The 22,004-nt window shown below is 40.6% G+C and overlaps 1 protein-coding gene across 11 annotated transcripts in view; it reads left to right on the top strand.

The window, feature by feature from the left end:
• The first annotated feature begins 655 nt into the window (after positions 1 to 655).
• Cpne1 (copine 1) overlaps positions 656 to 22,004 on the top strand; it is a 41,250-nt gene continuing 19,901 nt past the window's right edge. The window contains exons 1-4 of one of the 11 annotated variants that reach the window (XM_021235669.2): positions 658 to 813; positions 4,570 to 4,612; positions 8,631 to 8,712; positions 14,922 to 21,269. In XM_021235669.2, coding sequence (XP_021091328.1) covers positions 14,944 to 17,937 — 2,994 coding nt within the window. In that variant the 5' untranslated portion in view covers positions 658 to 813; positions 4,570 to 4,612; positions 8,631 to 8,712; positions 14,922 to 14,943 and the 3' untranslated portion in view covers positions 17,938 to 21,269. The other 10 variants (XM_013124089.3, XM_005084623.4, XM_021235670.2 and 7 more) reach the window with 10 other exon arrangements.

Below are 22,004 nucleotides of genomic sequence, written 5' to 3'. Positions count from 1 at the left end.
CGGGCTTGACCTTGAATTTACAGTGTTTGTCTCCTGAGTGCTGGGAGTGGCAGTTGAAATATTAAAAAATATTTCAACTTCTTTTTAGATTTATTTTATTTTTATTAATATCTGCGTGTGAGGGTATGTGTACATGAGTAGTGCAGGAACTCTCGGAGGCCAGAGGAGGGCGTTAGATCTCCTGGGACTAGAGTTATAGGTGGTTGTGAGCCACCCAATGTTGCTCGCCTAATCCAAGTCCTCCGGAAGAGCAGGAAGAGCTCTTAACCACTGAGCCTACTCTCCAGCCCCAAGGCCGAATATTTTCAATAGTCAAAAAAAAAAAAAAAAAAAGAAAAAGAAAGAATAAAGCTCGGCAGTCTCTAATTGAAGCTACAATTTTGGTCGATTTAATCCTCAAGACAGTTCTGCAATGTAGGTACTTCACAGAGGTTCAGAGAACCAAAGCAGTCTGCTTGTGCAAAGAACCTTCAACACTAGCTTCAGGCCTGGTTTGGGAGCAAACTCCACAAACAGGAATTAAGAAACTCCCTTTACCACAAACACCTGCAACTTCCGAGGTTTCCCCTTCCTTCCCCAAACCTCTGCGCGCCTGCGCCTCCCACCGGGTGACGTCGGCAGCGCCGCCCCGCCCCCTCCGGGGACGCGGAGCGGCCGAGCGGGCGGGCGGCCATTTTGTGAGGCGGCATCGAAGGTGCTGGCTGCAGTGGGCTCCGGGACGCCGTTCGGGCTGGGGCTGTCGGCCGCGGGGCTGAGGCACTCGCGCGGGGGGTAACTCGGGTCTGGGTTCTGGTGCCGCGCAAGCTCTCCCCGGTAAGACTCCCGCAGCCCCGAAACGGGCGGGGCTGTGCGGGGCTCGAGCCGCCTCCTTGGTGCCTCGGGGCGGGGCCTTCCCAGGCCTCGGAGCCCGCGGCCGCGAGCACCCTACACAAAGGGTCGCGGCGAGGCTGCGGGGGGTCCTGGGGTGCCGCTTACACTCTGCGGCCTCCGAGGATGCGAGAGGTGGGGCCGGCGTGCCGAAGTGGGCACCAGGCCGTAGAGGGGACGCCCCGGTGGTCGTGAGAGGGCAATCGGCCAGCACTGGGTGGCCCCCGCGGCCTGTGAACTACCGGGGCGTGGGGGTTGCGATGAAAACGCCTGCACGCAGAGTGGGGAAGGTTTTTGGGCTTCAGACGGAGCCGAGGTTTTAACTCCCACCTCTGCCCCAAAGTGAAGAGCTTCCAGTGGCCTATAGCAAAGGGGACTACATTAGGGACACCTAAGAGGAGGAAGCTCGCCTGGAAGGCCAGGTACCCGCCACCTTCAGAACCTGAAGGTGCAGCGGGTTGCAGCGAAGTGTTTTCTATGTCCAGCGGTAAGGAGGGTCTTTAGTAGGGAGTGTATGGAACCTGGAACTAAGGAGGAAGGGGTGAAGTCAGGAGAACTAGCAAGGATGGCATATCCTTGGTACCTAAATAGGGAAGGGGCTGCTGGCTGCAGCACCTTTACTGCACCTTTGGTGGGGGGAGGAGCCACAGAGAGGAAGGAGGGTGGGTGCCTTAGTTTAAAGGTTGGTGGCGCTAGTTTGCAGCCGCGTGAAATAGATGGGAAGTCCTTTAAGGATCTACAGGTTAGTGATGGGGTGTTTAGTAATGTAGCGGGTTTGGATGCCCGTTGGTAAGTGAGTGGACTCGTGTGTGTGTGTGTGTGTGTGTGTGTGTGTGTGTGTGTGTGTGTGTTATATAGTGAAAAGTTTGAAGGACTCCCATGTTGTCTACTTGGTTAATTCAGTGCAAAAAGATTCATTCATTCTGGTAGATAGTGTTTGTGGAGAATTACAGGCTGTGTTGCTGTATTTTGGGTTCTAAAGCCTTCTTGACTCCTAGATTGACAGAGATGAATGAATGTGTGCTGTTGGCCAGAATCATCTTATGTTCTAAGATTAAGTTGATACCAGTCTACATAACCTGGTGGGAAAAAGTAGGATGTCAACTGAAGGGAAAGACTGAGTGGACTATTTTTTCAGGCTTCTTGGATAGTTGGGAATGTTAATTTTGATGAATTCAGTCTTAGAAGAAACAAAAAATTGTCGGGACCTTGTTGACCATTGTATACTGTTACAGTGTTAAGAGCATTTGTAGTTGGAAAAAAATCCACAAAAATCTTTATTAAGATTAATAGAAATATAAAACTGATGTACTTGTTTTTGAAATTTGTTAATTTTGTTGAGACTGAGACTTTTGGCTTTGATGGAAAGTTGATTGTGTCTGGACATTTTTTCTAAGGATATTAAAAATCGGAAGAACGGTTCACATAACTTACCTAATGTAATTTTTGAGGGAAATTAAGTGTATGTGTTTAGGTGAGCTGGAAAGGTTGTGCTTGGTGTTTATTGGGTAGTTTATCAAAATGTGTTACATTTTTATATCACCTTATGCTTGATTTTTAAATCTTGTTCACTGGGTTGTAATGAATAATTTTAATTTTATGTTCAAATCTGTCAGGTGAATATGTGACACTTTTGAAACCACTGGTGGCTACTGTTCTGGTCTTCTATCGATACTCTTTAGGCTTTTTCTCTTTTTGTGACATGTTGAATGTTTTGACTGACTGCATATTGAAAGTTTTGGACTTCTTGGTACTATTTTTAGGTGTAAAACTTCATTTTATACTTGTTTTGTACTGTGGGCCAGATACTAGAACCCAGTGCCTGTATTGATAGTCTAACTCCTGTTTGCAGAAAAGCACTCCACTGTTTGATTTATGGAGGAGGTTTGGCTGTTTTTTGTTTGTTCCTCATTGGAGATAGGATCCTGTTAGGTAGCCTAGGCTAGCATTGAACTATTAAGCCTCTGGAGTCACTGGGATAATAGTTGGCTAGGAATATTTAGTTTAATGATTTCTTCTGAAAAATATTAGTAATTGGTTGCACAGTGTATATGTATATACTTTTAGAATTAATTTCCATAAAATGCAGAAGCCTACTTGTTTAATTGTGTGAGTGTTTTGCCTACATGTTTTACATTCATGCCTGGTGACCTCAGAGGCCATAAGAGGGTGTTAGATCCCCTGGAACTTGAGTTGTGAGCTGCCAAGTGGGTGCTAGGAATTGAACCTGGGTCCTCTGGAAGAGCAGTCAGAGATCTTAACCACTGAGCAGTCTCACCAGCTCTAGTCTACATAGTCTTAATTAATAAAACTCAAAAAAATGAATGCTTGCAAAAAGTTTTAGGTTAGACTACACAGAAAAAAATAATTTCACTTGTAGTTCTAACAGTTTGACCACCAGCCACCTATGTAGGCTTTGGTTTGCAGAGTTTTAAGTTTAAAGCCATAGTGAAAGTAGATATGTAGTTAGTTAGGCTAGAAGAAATATTTTTGTTTTGAAGTATAAATGAATTTAAAAGGATATTTTCGTTGGTATCAATAATAACAATATTAGAATCTTTTTGGCCGGAGGGACTTCTTATTTCAAATGTTTTGATTTACTGCCTCTGAGTACTAAATGGCAAATTAATGTGAAAATTCAGTATTACACATTTTATCAGTGTCAGAAGAATGTATTCATTAGAATGGTCCCAGGATCTGAAATGTGTTTTATTTGGTGATGGGGGACAAACCCAAAGGGAATGAAGTGTGGTTTCATGATGTCTGTGATGCGATTACACTGCTGATAACATTGTGCCTGTTTAAATGGAAACTTTGTTGCTGGTTTCTAAGGTGAACGTTTAAGGGGTTGCTTGGGGTTTTCTATGCTTTGTAAAAATTGTGACTGAACAAAGTGAAAATTCAGTTCTCATATTTATTGCCAGATGAAGAGTAGAAAAATCTCTTCTGGAGATTTAGTTTATACCTTTTCTTCATGATGAAAAGGTTTGTTGATGGACATTTTACCTTGAAGTTTCAAATAATTGGAATGGCTGGTAAAGTTTATCTTGTCATAATATGCAAAAGCTTAGTTTGCATTTGTGTCTGGTATCTGTTGTATTAAAGTAACATCTTTTAGGAGATGAAGTGAGAAATACCCTAAATAAGCTTGTTGTTTTAGTCTTTTAAACTAGATCAATGGATCAGTGGCAAACCAGGATCAATTTTCTTCTTGCCTGTCTATACTTTATATGTAGATAAAATGTATATATTTATGAGATAAGAGTCTCTGTGTTGTCCAGACCAACCTTAAACTCTCAATCTCCTCTGCCTCATAAGTGCATTGCATACGCACATTGTCTAGGTACAATACCTTTTTTTTTTTTCCAAGACAGGGTTTCTCTGTATTGTTTTGTAGGCTGTCCTGGAACTCACTCTGTAGACCAGGCTGACCTCAAATTCACAGAGATCCACCTGCTTCTGCCTCCTGAGTGCTGGGATTAAAGGCGCGTGCCACCAACGACAGCTCCTATTTTTATTTATCTTTTTGAGACGGGGTCTCACTGTGTAGCCCTGGCTATCCTGAACTCCTGTAGACAAGGCTGGCCTCGAGCTCTAGAGATCTGAAGGCTCTGTCTCTGTGCTTTGGGATTAAAGACACGTACCACCACAAGACTCAGTACTGTTTTTTAGTTTTTGGTTGTTTTTATTTTTTTTTCATAGGATTATTTCAATCTTGTCCTTCCAGAGTTCATCAGAACTTCAGGTGAGTGGGATAGATTTTAGTTTAGAATCCTGGGTTCAGTTAGGCACTAGCTGACATATTTTAGCATGTAGGAATAAGCAGGCTCATGGAAAACAGTACTACCTCTGTTATTTGTGGTCTCAGGGCTGGAGAGATGCCTCAGATATATATATTCTTCCAGAAGACCAAGGTTGTTCAATTCCCAGAACTCCCAAGGCAGCCCAGAGCCATCTGTACTGTACCACCAGTTCCAGGGGATATGACACTCCCTTCTGGCCTCGCCAGTACTTTGTGCATGTGATGTAGGCGGAATATCCATACACATAAAATAATACAAATAATTTTTTGAACTGATAAAAAAGACTGGTCTTTACAGAATGAGTTGAAACAAAAGTGCTACAGTTTTCTGTTTCCATTTGTCTTACTTGTGAAGGAAGAGCTGTGGTAGCAAAGGTTCTGCAGTTGTGGTATTTAGCCGTGAGGTGTACAATTCTCCTTGCTACGGGATGCTTTAGATGATACTTCTTGTGTGGGGATTGATTTTTGTGCTGTAAGTTGAACACAAAAATTGAAGTACACATTTACTGAGATCATCTGGGCTTTCAACATTTTTTGATGTTGTAAGAATTTTCTTTATTAATTTCTTGGAACCTTGTAGATAAGGAGTTCCCTTTGGGCATAACTGGCTGACCTAAATTTATCCTTCTTCGTATAGATATGGGATGTCTTGTGTCTGAAAGGTAATACAAACATTAGGAAACTCAGTTCCCTAATATCGGGAGGATATGCCCCAGGCCCATACCTTCTGTTTTGTTCTGTTTTGGAGACAAGATTCTCATTATATCCTGGCTGGACTTGAATTCTCTATGCTGTCTGTGCTGGCTTTGAACTGAGTATCCTCCTGCCTCTTGGAGCACTGAGTTTATAGGCATACACTACCACACCCTGCTATACCAAACCTTTGGAATTAGAATCTCCAATAGGTGTCATATGTTTAGAAACCAACCAACCAACCTAGAAAATTACCTGGTTCTATAGCTCTTAGGGCTGACCCTTTATGCAGTTAGACATAGTTACCATAATTGTTCTTGTTGCTTTATTTGAAGCAAATTTTCTGTTTTCTATTTCCCTGAGTACAGCTTTTGGTTTTGTACTTTTCTGGTCAGGTTCTCTGTGTAATCCTGGGTGTCCTGCAACTCACTTGTAAAACAGGTTGGCCTCAAACTCAAGAGATCTGTCTGCCTCAGTCTCTCAAGTGTTGGGATCAAAGGTGTACACCATCACAACTTTTTGTTTTTTCGAGGCAGGGTTTCCCTGTATTGCTTTGGAGGCTGTCCTGGAACTCGATCTGTAGACCAGGCTGGCCTCGAACTCACAGAGATCTGCCTGCATCTGCCTCCCGAGTGCTGACATTAAAAGTGTGCGCCACGACCACCTGGCCACCATCACAACTTTTTTTTGGTTTTACAAGACAGGGTTTCTCTGTATTGTTTTGGAGGCTGTCGGTCCAGCCTGGCCTCGAACTCACAGAGATCTGCCTGTCTCTGCCTCTTGAGTGCTGGGATTAAAGGTGCCATCACAACTTTTAAATGAAGAGTTTAATTAGGGTTTGTGAGATGGCTCAGTGAGTAAAGGCACTTGCTATCAGTCTTGACCACCTCATTTTAATCTCTAGGACCCACATAGAAGGAGAGGACTGACACACAAAAGTCCTCCAGCCTCCATACACATACATTGTGATTGTGGCTTTTCTGACATACCAATAAAGGAAGGAAATAAATCTAATTAAATGAAGAAAACATAGCTGTCCGGGTTGTTCAGAAGGTAAAAGGCTTTTGCCATGTCCCTACAACCCACCTAATGTTAGAAGGAAAGATTCAACTCCATGGAGTTGTTCTCTTATCTCCACGCAGCTCTGTGTGGCACATGTATCATGAACATGCACACAATGATTTGACAAAGTTTTTTTTGTTTGTTTGTTTTTGTTTTTCGAGGCAGGGTTTCTCTATTGTTTTGGAGGCTATCCTGAAACTCACTATGCAGACCAGGCTGGCCTCGAACTAACAGAGATCCGCCTGCCTCTGCCTCCTGAGTGCTGGGATTAAAGGTGTGCGCCACCAACGTCCGGCTTAACAAAGATTTATATTCGGTTAGGTTTGTACATGCTAAAGATTAATGGATGTGCTTTAGGCTTTTAAAAACTTGACCTTTTCGGCAAAACTCATTGTGAAATATTTTAACTTGTTAGAAGGTATTTGCTTTGTCTTTTAGACAAGTTTAGAATAACATGGTTTGTTTTTTCCGAGACAGGATTTCTCTGTAGCTTTGGAACCTGTCCTGGAACTTGCTTTGTAGATCAGGCTGGCCTTGAACTCAAAGAGATCACCTATCACCTGCCTCTGAGTGTTGGGATTAAAGGCAAGCACCAGCACCTCCCACCTTGTGTTACTTTTGGTGATAAAAATTATTACTGTGGTTTACTTGATCTCAAAAAATTTTAACAATTAGTATCATTCAGATAAGTACTTGCAGCCAGCCTCAGCTACTTAGAGTTTGAGACTCGATTGAGCTGTCTGAGACTTGTCCCCAGAACAGAAATGAACAACTAGTATATTTGAGCCAGAAGGATCACCAGCCTGATTTAAAAAGTAAAATAATAGGGCTGATAAGATGACTCAAGCCAGATGATCTGGGTTCCACTCCTGGGACCCACAACTCTCAGAGTTGTGTAGCTTCCACATGCATTTTGTGGCATGCATATATCTGCACATACATAACATACATGCACTTGCATGTGTCCATACACTAAATTGAGAAATGAGGTATGTTGAGCTAAGGATAGTGTTCAGTGGTAAAGGGCTTGCTTAAAATATGTTAGGCTTAGATTCAGTCTGGGACTACTTGCACACTCTTACCCCCCAAAAAAGGTTAAAAATTAAAAATGCACTTTAAAATGGGGGCTGAAGAGAGGGCTCAGCAGTTAAGAGCATCGGCATCCTTCTAGAGAGTCTGGGTTTGATTCCAGCACCCACATATGGTTTACAGCTGTGTGTAACACCAGTCTCCAGGAATCTGAAGCCCTCTTCTGGCCCCTGGGCACTGGCCATGCAAATGGTGCACAGACATAAATACATAAAAATAAATGGAAAAACATAGTCAGTTATTTGCTTGCGAATTATTAATAACTTTACCAGTTCAGAAGAAGTTATTCTGAAGGATAAGTACTCTGCTATCCTGTTTGTGCTTTTGAAAGTATTATTATATACTAAGACATTTGCTGAAGAAATATTTTGTTTTTGAGACAGGGACTTGCTGTTGGTTTAGTACTCAACATGTAGCCCAGGTTAGTCTCAGACTTAAATAGTATTTTAGCTTTTGCCTCTTGATGCTGACTGAGGTTACAGATATCATTTAGATTACTTTTTAAGCAAGGTTTTTGGAATTATGTTCAAAGAAATCTCAATATATTGAATATAGTGGAATTAGTGCTTAGAGACAGAAATTGCATTTCAGTTGTATTGTGATCTGTGATAGTTTGATGCAAAGGTAATATATTTAAAAGAGTAATTGCAGTGGTTTCTGTGAGTATCCCTGATCTGATGACAGTTCAGGAATTGTTATTATGTAAATTTGCTTTTTCTTCAGAAGTTTGGTTGAGAACTTCGGAAAATAAGTTGAGGTTGGACATGTTAATAGGTTTTTATGGAGTTTTCTGGATTGTATAAACTTTAAGTGATAATTACCATCTGAAGCTGAGCTTTAGTACTGTTTTTATATTTATGCTTTGGCTATATAGCATATTTACATAAATACCTGATGGCATATTTTTGATAGAATGGTTCTCAGACTTGAAAGCAATGTCAAGTTAAAAATGTGTGGGATTTTGGTATCTCTTTCCTTAAAAAACAACAAAACTATACATTCTTACAAAGTACTCCGCTGGTTTCAGACTCTCCTTCATAATGTACATATCAGTGTGGCCTGTATCTGTTTTTGTTTCTTGCATTGATTTTTTGCCTCCATTTATTCTCTATTGCAGTCTAAAAGTTGGTTTTAATTGGTTGCCCACAGGATTGACTTGGCCTCTACTTCTTAAGAAAATACATCTCTTGTTTTACAAGGTAAGAGATTTTGAATAGAAGGTTTATTTTTATGCAAAATAAAATGATACCTTATTAAGAAATAAGAAAATAGATGTAGTAGCGCACCTGAGCTTGTGCGCACGAGTGTGTGTGTGTGTGTGTGTGCGTGAGAGAGAGAGAGAGAGAGAGAGAGAGAGAGAGAGAGAGAGAGAGAGAGAGAGAGAAAGAAGCGTGTCTGAGGGATAGGGTGGGATGAATAGTTGCCTCCTCTGAGAGTCTGTTTTATTTATATGGATTCATTTCTTATTGTGAGGTAGTAAACTCCTGCACCCTCCTTTATAGCATTATAGATGGATGGTGGATTCCAGTGCTTTTTGATATGGTTATTTATATTCCCTAGAAATACAGGTATAGATGTTAGGTTTGTAGAATTTTAAACCTTAGCAATTGAATTTAACCTTTTGTTGAAGGGAAAAAGCTAGACTCAAGATAGGGTAGATTTGCTGTCACACAGATAGATATTTAGTAGCAGAATAACAGATGTCACTTTACTTTGAAAACCTAACAGTGTTTCTTGTTAGATAGCTTTAGGAGCAAATCTTGTACTTTGGTTCAGTTCTCCATCCCTTTTCCAACTGCAGTCTTAGGCAGGTTATTAATAATTGGTATGTTTTCATGGGTGCCTTGTACCGACTTTTGGTAAATCTCTTAACAGTATGGTTTAGAAACTTACTGTGAATGTCATTTAAGCTTGTGTTTAATCTGTGTTCTTGGGGCCATTTCAAGTTCTCATTTTATTCTTCAATTACAAACAAAAGTATCTTTTCCCCTGTTTTTTTTTTTTTTTTTTTTTTTTTTTTTTGGTTTTTTCGAGACAGGGTTTCTCTGTAGTTTTGGAGGCTGTCCTGGCACTCGCTCTGTAGACCAGGCTGGCTTCAAACTTCAGAGATCGGCCTGCCTCTGCCTCCCGAGTGCTGGGATTAAAGGCATGCACCACCAACGCCCGGCTTCCCCGGGTTTTGAATACCTGGTTTACCTACCTATGATGTTTTCTTCATAGAAAGTGAAGGAACATGTTTTTGAAGTTGAACAGAGTGGCACCACAATTTTCACTTAAACATGTTTCAGTAAGGAATGTGAATTTGCCTCAGTTATTTGGAAATGTTCTGATAAACTTACATTTTCCTGTTAAGAAGAAAATTGAGAGTCTATTGGTTGAAGATCTTTCTTTATTTCTCTTTTGTAGTTGTATGTGTGTGCGCCTGAGTGCTGGCGCTCACAGTGACACCTGTGGGAGGCATAGGGCAGCTTGTGGGAGTCAGTCGTCTTTTTCTACTATGTAGATTGCAGAGGTCAAACTCAGGTTTTTACTATCTGAGCCATCTTACCAGCCCTCTTTGTTGACTCTTGAAGTCCATACCTGAAAATCTTTATTCACTCATTCTACCCCCGTTTCTAGTGCTTTATGATGACCTTATAAAATATTTCCTGTTTGCTAGTCCATCATTCTTGATTAAATTGGAAGATTGCTTTTATCTTTGTGTGTAATTGTGTGAGGAAAACTATGAAAGGATAGAGAATATATATAAGTCAGTTGGTAGAGTATTTGCTTAGCAAGCACAACTTGGTTCACTCCCCAGTACCACATAAAAGTGGCTGTTAGGTAGCACATCCCAGCACTAGGGAGGTAAAGGCAAGAGGACCCAGGGTCCTTGGCTGTATAACCAGTTTAATAGTAGGCTAGGCTCCATGAGACCCTGTCTCAAAAAAGGAAGTCATACTTTCGTAGTCAAAGAGGAGAGAGCAAAGAAACCAGTAAGAATGTTAACATGGCAGAATTTGTCATCATTTCATTGTGTTGGTTCTGTTTATGTCCTAAGATGCAGAGGTCAGTAGCTCTTAAAACTGTTTATAAATAGAATGTGATTCTAAATATTCCATTTAGTTATGTTTGGTTTTTTTTAATTTCTTCAGGTATAGTAAGCAACTAGGTGAACTTTTTTGTTGTTTGATTTTGTTTTTGGCTTCTCAGAAAGCTTTAAAATAGAACATATAGCCAGGAATGGTGGTATGCCCTTTAATCCCAGCACTGAGGCGGTAGAGGTAGAGGCAGGTGGGTCTCTGTGGTTTAGAGGACAGCTTGGTCTCCTTAGGGAGTTCTAGGCTTTCTGCTTTCTGAGGCTACATAGTAAGACTGTGTCTCAAAAAAAAAAAACAAAAAACAGAGATGTGTATGTGTAAACAAATAGGAAAAAATCCAGCTATCAAAACCATATTTCTGTTTTGCACATAGTATTCACAAAATTGTGATACAATTAGATTTTATTACATTAGAGTTTGTATAGTATTGGACATTGAAGAATTCCCTCCATTGATTTGTATTAAGTCTTAGAGCTTATAGCAGGAAACCTTGTCCTTTCTAATGTTCTTACTTGCAAGTGATTAAACCAGATCGAATATAATTAAATTTCCTTGAGAACTCAGAACCAAGTTAATAGGATTATATTTAAAAATTACCATTTTTCCAATCCCCCAAATTTGATTCCATTCTATTTCATAGAAGTAAAAACCATTGCTGGGCAGTGATGGCACAGGCCTTTAATCCCAGCACTTGGAAGGCAGAGGCAGGTGGGTCTCTGTGAGTTCATGGCCAGCCTGGTCTACAGAGTGAGTGCCAGGACAAGTTTCAAAACAAAAAAAAAATTGAAAGTAGAAGCCGTTAAAACTAAAGTGCTAATGCTCCAAGGTACCGTGATGGCAACAGGAACAATCAGTCAATAAATAATTGAAAATCTTGAAACCAGATTAAAAAATGTTTAAATATTTATTTTATGCATGCAAGTGCTTTATCTGCATGTATACCTGCACACCAGAAGAGGGCATCCAATCTCATTATAGATGGTTGTGAGCCACCCTATGGTTGCTGGGAATTGAGCTCAGGACCTCTGGAAGAACAGCCAGTACTCTTAACCTCTGAACCATCTCTCCAGCCCCCTCAAAAATATTCAAATACATTTTTTTAGAAATTTAAATTCTGTATGTCTTTGTATGTTTTTTTTTTAAGATTTATTTATTTATTACATATACACCAGATTGAATTGTAGATGGTTGTGAGCCACCATGTGGTTGCTGGGAATTGAACTCAAGACCTCTGGAAGAGCAGTCAGTGCTCTTAACCTCTGAGCCATCTCTCCAGCCCCTGTCTTTGTATGTTTTTTGTACACATGAGTGCAGGTACTTGTGCAAGCCAATTGAGTTAGACCCCCTGGGGCTGGAGTTTAAAAAGCAGCTGTATGCCTCCGACATGGTGCTCAGAACTGAACTAAGGTTCTCTAGAACAGTTTGACCTCTTAACTGCTATCTCTCTGCCCTAATTTTAAAATTTTATTTTTATTTCATGTATGTGTATGTGATAAGGCAAGAAGAAGGTGTTGAAAATCCTGGAACTGGATTTATGGGTGGTTGTGAGCTGCTACACGGATACTGGGAAGTTAACCTGGATTCTTTGTAAAAACAAGTGATCTTAATCACTGAACCATTTCTCCAGCCCCCTTATTATTTTGAAACAGTTTCATGTATGTCGGGCTGGCCTTAAATTGACTATGTAGCCAAGTATGACTTTGAGCTGATCCTTCTGTGACTAACTCTCCCATGCTAGGATTACAGGTGTGTGCCTTCACATCCAGTTTATAAGTTGATGGGATCGAACCCAGAGCCTCACGGGTGTCATGCAAGCACTCTACCAACTAAGCTATATTTACAAGCCCATATTGTTACTATTTTTTGCTTTTTATTTATTTATTTATTTATTTATTTATTTATTATGTATACAAATCTTCTGCCTGCGGGCCAGCAGAGGGCATCAGATCTCATTCAAGGTGGTTGTGAGCCACCATGTGGCTGCCGGGAATTGAACTCAGGACCTTTGGAAGAGCAGTCAGTGCTCTTAACCGCTGAGCCATCTCTCCAGCCCCTATTTTTTGCTTTTTTGTTACAGTATCTCACTACAAAGCTCTGGCTGTCCTGAAATTCACTGTAGACCAGGCTGGCCTCAGGCTTACAGATATACCTGCCTCTGACTTTTGGATGCTGAGATTAAAGGTGTAGGTCACCACAGCCTCTGCCTCCCAAGTGCTGCCCTGTTACTGTTATTAAGGAATTATTTTGTGTATGTGAATATTTTGCTGTGTATATATGTGTACTGCATGTGCCTGGTACTTGTGGAAGAGAGACACAAGGATCAGATCTCCTGAGCTCAGTTTGAGGTGGTTGTGAGCTACTATGAGGGCGCTGGGCCTCACTTTCTCTGCAAGAGCAGTGAGCATTCTTAACTGCTGAGCCATTTTTTCCAGCTGAACCCTGTTATTAATATTTTGCAATTATTTACTTGTGCATGTGGGTGTATGTGTGGGAGTTGATTCTCTCCTTTAACTGTTTGGGTCCTAGAGATGGAACTCAAGTCTTCACTATTGGCAGCAAGCCGCGCCATCTCATTGACACCTCCCCCCCCCCATTCATCTTCCTTTTACTTATCTTTTGAGACAGGTTTTGCTAATAAGGGTATCAGTGAGCAAGCAGGGATTCAACAGGAGTTAAGTTGGGTCAGAGGCCCTAATAGTGAATTATACATTAATGTGTGTAATCTGGTGTTGCTCTTGAATTCTAGATCCTTCTGCCTCAACCTCTCAAGTACTGGGATAATTGACGTTCACCATCACACTGAGCTTATATAGAATTAGGGTGGACTCTAGAGCTTTATGAGTGCTAGGCAAACATTCTGCCTACTTATCTGTTTTGTTGTTTCTTTGAAACTGAACCTCACTGTGAAGCTCTCGCTGGCCTTGAGCACTTTGTAGGCAGAAATCTACCTCATAAGGGCTGGGATTAAAGGCCCTGTTTTTTTGTTTGGTTATTGTTGTTGTTTGTTTTGGTTTATGTAAAAATTGTTTTAAAAAATTATTGCAAAGTTTGGTAAAGTCACTGTATCTGAGTTTGTTTAAATAGCCATGGCCAATAATGGTATGATAGAAGTTCCATTTTAGGTTGGTAAATATAGGTTAACTCAGAATTTGACCTTTCTATTTCGTATTTCTTTGGATTCTTAGTATGTATTAACTTTGCTTATAATAAATCCAGAAAGAGTGTTTATGAGTGCATGAATGTATGTGTCTGCGTATACAGAAGCACATATATATAAGCCTGTGTATACAGACAAAAGCTGAAAGAGGGTGTCAGGCATTCCTACTCTGTGCCTTATTCTTGACAGTATCTTTCTCTATACTTGGAACTAGGCTGACAGTTGGGGGTCCAGCTAGAGTTTCAGATGTATGCAGCCACACCCATGTGGATACGGGGATAGAACTCATGTTCTTACAATTTACATACAGAAAGTGTTCTTACCTGCTGAATCATCTTCACAGCCTCAGATAGTTCTTTGTTTTAATAAAACTATAAAACAAATTGAAAGTTTTACTATGAAATATGGTATCCGTTATTTGAGATTTCTGGTGCTAAGGATTGAGCTGGGTCCTGCGAATGCTTTCACATTTGAGATAATGTCTTTTATTTGAGATATGAACCTACTTTATTGTTAGGTATTCTTTTTTTTTAAAGATTTTATTTATTTATTATGAATACAACATCCTGCCTCTACATATGTCTGCACACCAGGAGAGGGCACCAGATCTCATTACGGATGGTTGTGAGCCACCATGTGGTTGCTGGGAATTGAACTCAGGACCTCTGGAAGAGCAGCCAGTGCTCTTAACCGCTGAGCCATCTCTCCAGCCCTTGTTAGGTATTCTTAATCTGGGAACATTCCAGTTTCCTGTTTCTTTTGGTTTTTGAGATTGAGCCTTATAAGGTATCACTCTGATAACTATGAAATTGTAAAGCTTAAAAGATGCTAAATCAGTTTTAAATATTAATTTTGATGCATCCTTTGCATGACCCCCCCTCTATAGATTTTTATGCATTTCTTTTAAATCTCACTTAAGTTTTAGTGCTCTGAATGATGTTTCTGGGACTTTGTTGTCTTACAGTTTTTCTTGAGTCTTGGGCTGAACCTCTGTATAACTGACTCCAGAATTAAAGTCTTTGGTAGTTGTAATTGTTCAGATCTTTGAATGATCTAACTTAAAGAGATTGTGATAGCTTTAGGGAATGTTTATGGGATACTATGGTAGCAACTAAAAACTCAGTGTAATAAAAAGGAGTCTGACATGGCCGTTGCCTTTTCTCATCTGCAGGTGTGTGTGGTTTCAGCGCAGCATGGCTGTGGTCATCCGTTTGCAAGGTCTCCCAATTGTGGCGGGGACCATGGACATTCGCCACTTCTTCTCTGGATTGACCATCCCTGATGGGGGCGTGCATATTGTAGGGGGTGAACTGGGTGAGGCTTTCATCGTTTTTGCCACTGATGAAGATGCAAGGCTTGGTATGATGCGCACAGGTGGTACAATTAAAGGGTCAAAAGTAACACTATTATTGAGTAGTAAAACAGAAATGCAGAATATGATTGAACTGAGTCGTAGGCGTTTTGAAACTGCCAACTTAGATATACCACCAGCAAATGCTAGTAGATCAGGACCACCACCTAGCTCAGGGATGAGCAACAGGGTAAACTTGCCGGCAACAGTACCCAACTTTAATAATCCTTCGCCAAGTGTAGTTACTGCTACCACTTCTGTTCATGAGAGCAACAAAAATATACAGACATTTTCCACATCCAGCGTAGGAACTGCTCCTCCAAGTATGGGGACTTCATTTGGGAGTCCAACCTTCAGCTCGACCATTCCGAGTACAGCTTCTCCAATGAACACAGTCCCACCACCACCAATTCCTCCAATCCCAGCAATGCCGTCTTTGCCACCGCTGCCATCCATTCCCCCAATACCAGTTCCTCCTCCAGTACCAACATTGCCTCCTGTGCCTCCTGTTCCTCCCATTCCCCCAGTCCCTTCTGTGCCTCCTATGACCCCATTGCCACCCATGTCAGGCATGCCACCCTTGAATCCACCACCGGTGGCACCTCTACCTGCTGGAATGAATGGCTCTGGAGCACCTATGAATCTGAACAATAATCTGAACCCTGTGTTTCTGGGTCCATTAAATCCTGTTAACCCTATCCAGATGAACTCTCAAAGCAGTGTGAAGTCACTTCCCATCAACCCTGATGATCTGTATGTGAGTGTGCATGGAATGCCCTTTTCTGCAATGGAAAATGATGTCAGAGAGTTTTTCCATGGGCTCCGTGTTGATGCAATACATTTGTTAAAAGATCATGTAGGTCGAAATAATGGGAATGGATTGGTTAAGTTTCTCTCCCCTCAAGATACATTTGAAGCTTTGAAACGGAATAGAATGCTGATGATCCAACGCTATGTGGAAGTCAGTCCTGCCACAGAGAGACAGTGGGTAGCTGCTGGAGGTCACATCACTTTTAAACAAAGCATGGGGCCTTCTGGACAAGCCCACCCCCCTCCACAGACACTTCCAAGGTCAAAATCGCCCAGTGGGCAGAAAAGGTCACGGTCAAGATCACCACATGAGGCTGGTTTTTGTGTTTACTTAAAAGGACTACCATTTGAAGCAGAAAACAAACACGTCATTGATTTTTTTAAGAAGTTGGATATTGTGGAAGATAGTATTTATATAGCTTATGGACCCAATGGGAAAGCAACTGGTGAAGGCTTTGTGGAATTCAGAAATGATGCTGACTATAAGGCTGCTCTGTGCCGTCATAAACAATACATGGGCAATCGTTTTATTCAAGTTCATCCAATTACTAAGAAAGGTATGCTAGAAAAGATAGATATGATTCGAAAACGACTTCAGAACTTCAGCTATGACCAGAGGGAAATGGTGTTAAATCCAGAGGGGGATGTCAGTTCTGCCAAAGTCTGTGCCCATATAACAAACATTCCATTCAGCATTACCAAGATGGACGTTCTTCAGTTCCTAGAAGGAATTCCAGTGGATGAGAATGCTGTACATGTTCTTGTTGATAACAATGGGCAAGGTCTAGGGCAGGCATTGGTTCAGTTTAAAACTGAAGATGATGCACGTAAATCTGAACACTTACACCGTAAAAAGCTGAATGGAAGAGAAGCTTTTGTCCATATAGTTACCCTAGAAGATATGCGAGAGATTGAGAAAAATCCCCCAGCCCAAGGAAAAAAGGGCTTAAAGATACCTGTTCCAGGTAATCCTGCAGTACCAGTGATGCCTAGTGCAGGGATGCCCACTGCTGGAATTCCCACTGCCGGATTACCCAGTGCTGGGATGCCTGGTGCCGGAATGCCAGGTGCTGGAGTGCCTAGTGCGGGTATGCCCGCTGCTGGAATGCCTGGTGCCGGGATGCCCAGTGCTGGAATGCCCGGTGCCGGAATACCCGGTGCCGGAATGCCTGGTGCCGGATTACCCGGTGCTGGAATACCTGGCCCCGCAATGCCTGGCCCCGCAATACCTGGGCCAGCAATACCTGGTCCAGCAATGCCTGGTCCTGCAATGCCTGGTCCTGCAATACCCGGTGCCGCAATACCTGGTCCCGCACTGCCTGGTGCTGGCATCCCTACTGCAGGAGGAGAGGAGCATGTCTTCTTGACTGTAGGATCGAAGGAGGCCAATAATGGGCCGCCATTTAATTTCCCTGGTAATTTTGGCGGGCCTAATGCCTTTGGGCCACCACTTCCTCCTCCAGGATTAGGGGGTGCTTTTGGTGATGTTAGACCTGTTATGCCTTCAGTTGGAAACAGTGGTTTGCCTGGCCTAGGACTGGAAGTTCCAGGTTTTGGAGGTGCACCAAATAATTTAAGTGGGCCATCAGGATTTGGGGGTATTCCTCAGAATTTTGGAAATGGCCCTGGTAGTTTAAATGCTCCTCCCGGTTTTGGAAGTGGACCCCCTGGTCTTGGAAATGTTCCTGGGCATTTGAGTGGACCTCCAGCTTTTGGGCCTGGGCCTGGGCCTGGCCCAATACATATTGGGGGTCCCCCTGGCTTTGGAGCTAGCTCTGGAAAACCAGGACCTACAATAATTAAAGTGCAGAACATGCCATTTACTGTATCTATTGATGAAATTTTAGATTTCTTTTATGGTTATCAGGTAATCCCAGGTTCAGTATGTTTAAAATACAATGAAAAAGGTATGCCTACAGGTGAAGCCATGGTGGCCTTTGAATCTCGGGATGAAGCCACAGCTGCTGTCATTGACTTAAATGATAGGCCTATAGGTTCAAGAAAGGTAAAGCTCGTTTTAGGGTAGTCGTTCATATCAGTCCTTCATAGGGTATATCTTCATGTTGCTGTGATTAATGCATCCAGATTGTTTTCCTAGTATTTCCAGGTTAGAGCCTGTGGATTGTTTCAGTTGCAGATAGATTGGTTTCTATAACACAGAGCATTGGTTGACTGTTTACAACTTACAGAATAAACAATTTGTTATGTAAAACTATCTGGAGAGAACACAAAAGTAATTTTGGCATACCAGTAGAAACCATTTCTAAAACTATGATCATATAAAGCTTATCAAGGAAATCTAGATTGGTTTTCTTTTATACCACATGGGATGAAGAAAATAGAAACATAAGTAGAGCTCGAGGAGGGTGCTCTTGCCAGTTGCTGACGATTACAAGTTGGCTACTTTTGCAATTTGATTTAAAGTTGGACATATTTGCTTTGTTATAGGGTCAAAGCTTTGTCTAAAACCTACATTTTCTTTTTAAATTGAATAAAGTCTGTATATGGATTCATTGTATGTACCTTTATTGCTTCTTGAGGGTTCTTGCTGTATAGACAGTCCTGCTTCAGATATTGCCACTTTATTTGCCTAATTGACTCACTTGTAATGAGTACAACTATTTTGTTGGTTTTTAATTAATTTCTAATATAAAAGCTCCACACTTGGTTTGTGCTATATAACCCTGAACTTTGATTTCTAATGTCACACTTATGATTGTGTGGAATGACTTTTACCATAAAAATAAAGTATGTAGTCCTCTACTGGCCTTTTTTGGTTTAACCACCAAGTTTTATTAGTTTAGTAAGTTTAAGATTGTTCATATTGTTTGGATGGCAATGAAAACCAGAAACCATTTTGGTAATCAGTGTTTAGGTGTTTGATTTGAAGTCCTTTCTGTGATGGACTAATATAGCAAATGGCTTTTACCCCAATTTAGGTGACATTTTGGAACAAAGGAGTCCATAAGAAAGAGCATTCTATCTTGGGGTTTAAAACTGAAGTTGAAATTGGTAGTTTTGTTAGCAGTAGTATTGTAGAATGTAAGATCCCTAAGTTGGACCATGGGCTGATGTGTGTTTAATTCTGTTAACTTGGAGGCTTTTTGGTGTAGTTGTTCGATCATGAGCCTGTTCACTAATACTCTTTATGCAGAGTACAAGTACAGCTGTCAGAGGAGAGAGCTGAGATCACTCCTGGCGTTTTCATTTTCTTTCCTTTTGGCAATTGGCACCAAAGTAGGGGATCACATAGATTGGTTGGCTAAATATCCTTGTCATAAAAGTATTTGGTTTATCACATCTTGTTCACTAACACCTGAGGCTCTGTCTAGAGTTTGTTTCTTTATTTAAAATGTTTGAAAGCTGTTTCACATTAACCTAACAGAGTTGGAAATTAATGAATAATCATGGGAAATTAATTTTATCTTTCATATGGCCTTGTTTTGGTTTGAAACACACCATTATTTACAAGTCTGTATTTTTAAAAGAGACATTTCTTGTATATACTTATATATGTATACGTGTGTGTGTATGTATATATACATATACACATAAATACACACAGACATTTCTGTATGTCTATACCCAGTGCCTTTTTGGTGTTCTAAGGCAGCGAAACACTGAAATACAGTTTCGTCGTGTAATTGTAGAGCTGAATGGCAACAGTCTTGTGATAAAGTTTGGAAAACCTATTCACTACTATAGTTTTTGGAGGGTTGAAAGTGGAGTTTTTGTTTAGGGAAAGGATTGGGCAGACTTTGAAAAGAAGTGGCTGCATTGTGAATCACTTAGTAACTCAACAGATAAAATTTGCTTGACAGAGACTGCCTCAAAAATATGTTTATGTGATGTTTTTTGTTAAGTAATCATTTCTCATTCCAAAGACTGAACTTCAGAACTACTTGGGCATCTTATTTTCAGCTGTAGGTTACTTTCCCCATTGGAAAGCTGGCTATATTTTAGAAAAATTGGTTGTTGGAAGTGAAAATCTTTTATCCTTTCTCACAAGTTATTTTGGTTGTATATTCCTATACACTGACTAAATATTTCGTTCACTCATTTGCAACTGTTATTTCTGCATCTTAGATAAATGCTAAAAAGAAAAGCTTGGATCTCACTGTTCATTAAATAAATTAAGAAAATAGTATTGGTGTGGAAATCAGAACTGTGTTCTGCACTCCCTTGGATCACAACAGTGCTTGTTGTGAAATGTGATTAATACTCTGCCCTCTGGAACTTCAGTTTTTGTATAACTGAGACTATTAACAGACCTAACTGCTGAGTATATTGTTTTATCTTGTTCTGGGCATTGAAGTTTCAGTTTTTGTTTTAATAACCGTGAAAATGTGTTCTTTGAACTATTCATACCTCTCGACAGACATTTTCTCCAGACCTAGGCTTGGTATAGATTGAATTTGCTTGATTTTTTTTTTTTCATCTGTATGGCAATGAAGGCTTTGTAAAGTTTGCTCAGAGTGTTTGTAAACACTGTCAAGGTATTCTTAATTTCATGTGTAAATCTTATTGTCTGTTTTTGGTGACTTTGACACTAATGGAAGAGAATCTTTTTCATTAGGTTTAATTTGTTTTCTCCTGAGTTTTTATTGGTGTTTATTTTTCTTTTGATTTTAAAGGATTAGTGAAATCTACAAATGTATTTTATAAATAAGCAAATCTGTAAATTTTCTTGAACTTCAGTGACAGGTTTAGCTCATAAGCAAAATTTGGAGGTGTCTTCTGTGATTATACTAGTTTAGATGTACAATTATTAGTGGCTGTTGTGGGTTTTGTTTTAATGAAACAGTGTTTAGTGAAATGTAGTTCCTGCATTAGGAAATGTCAAACTTACAGATCCAATATTCAGTGTAGTTAAGGTCAGTCTTCACACGCTTGATGCAAATCTAGGAGTATGTATATATTTGGAAGTAAGCAAATATACACAATTTTGGAGGAAATGGTCACTTTGCACAAAAATAAGGAAACACAAAAGCTTACTCAAACTCCATTTTACTGGATTCTGTGACTGTACACGTGTGTGAAAATAAAATGCACTCAGTTTAAAAGCACTGGAAAAATGAGAGAACATGTAAAATGACTTCTAGTCCATTTTGGGGGAGAGTTTCTGGACATGATCACTTTGAGTCCTTTCCCACTTACAATGCCATGTGTAAAGTATTTTCCTTGAGCTGTTTTATTGGCAGTTCTGTAGTCCAAACTTTAGAACCCCAGGGCAGCCAAGAGGCTGTTGACAGTGTGACCACAGCACTGCCAGCACCTCCTCCTCTGGCATCACTTAGCAGTTTTTGTTTATAAAGAAGAAGTCTTGGATACTGTTCAATAAACTTGTCACAAAATAAAGGCTGATGCTTTGAATGCTTTAACTGCACAAAAGTACAGTTTTTAACTCATGACAATATTGGTGCCTTTGGAAATGTGGACTTGGTGATTTTAGAGGTAAAAATGGTTGTGTATTCTTGTCGCCTAATGCTGAAGTGTGGAAAGAAGAGGATGCCTGGGACGGCAGGGAGGAAACTTGATTCTAGGTCAAATATGTGCGAGCTTCGTTTTCAGAATTTCATTTTTATTGTGTGTGCTTTGCTAGCTAATGGCTTCGTTTGTGGGTTTGAAAAGAACTTGAGGACCAGATATTCCTTCTCACCAGGAGTCTCCAAGGGGTCTGTGAACTCTCATTTTTAAATGCTGGTTGCAGTGGGAAAGGGTAAAGACATGCTTGGAGTAGATGATTCTTAATTTCACCTACTTAAAGTTTTGTTTTTGTATTCCTGTGTGATGGGTTTAAGGTTGGGAAGAAAGGGGAGCCAAAGCAATTGCTGCTTTGTGACATTGCTGTTCTGGGTTTTGTCCCTTTCACATTTGCTCAATTTAGGAAAGTTAGTAAAGGAAGTTGTTGTAAACTGCTGGTTTATATTTTAAAAGGATGGGTTAAGAGTCGCAAGAATTAGTGGGCTGTTCCCTACAACCAACGTTCTTGGGAAATGCTCGTAATTTCTATCTTTATCACATAAGAGTTTAGCTTGTGTTTGATTTTCATAGTGTTTTAGAAAGTGAGCAGACAGTCTACCACTGAGCTAC

Source organism: Mesocricetus auratus, unplaced genomic scaffold, assembly GCF_017639785.1.
Source record: "Mesocricetus auratus isolate SY011 unplaced genomic scaffold, BCM_Maur_2.0 Super-Scaffold_100028, whole genome shotgun sequence".
NCBI lineage: Eukaryota > Metazoa > Chordata > Mammalia > Rodentia > Cricetidae > Mesocricetus > Mesocricetus auratus.
This window is presented reverse-complemented; position numbering and strand designations above follow the sequence as displayed.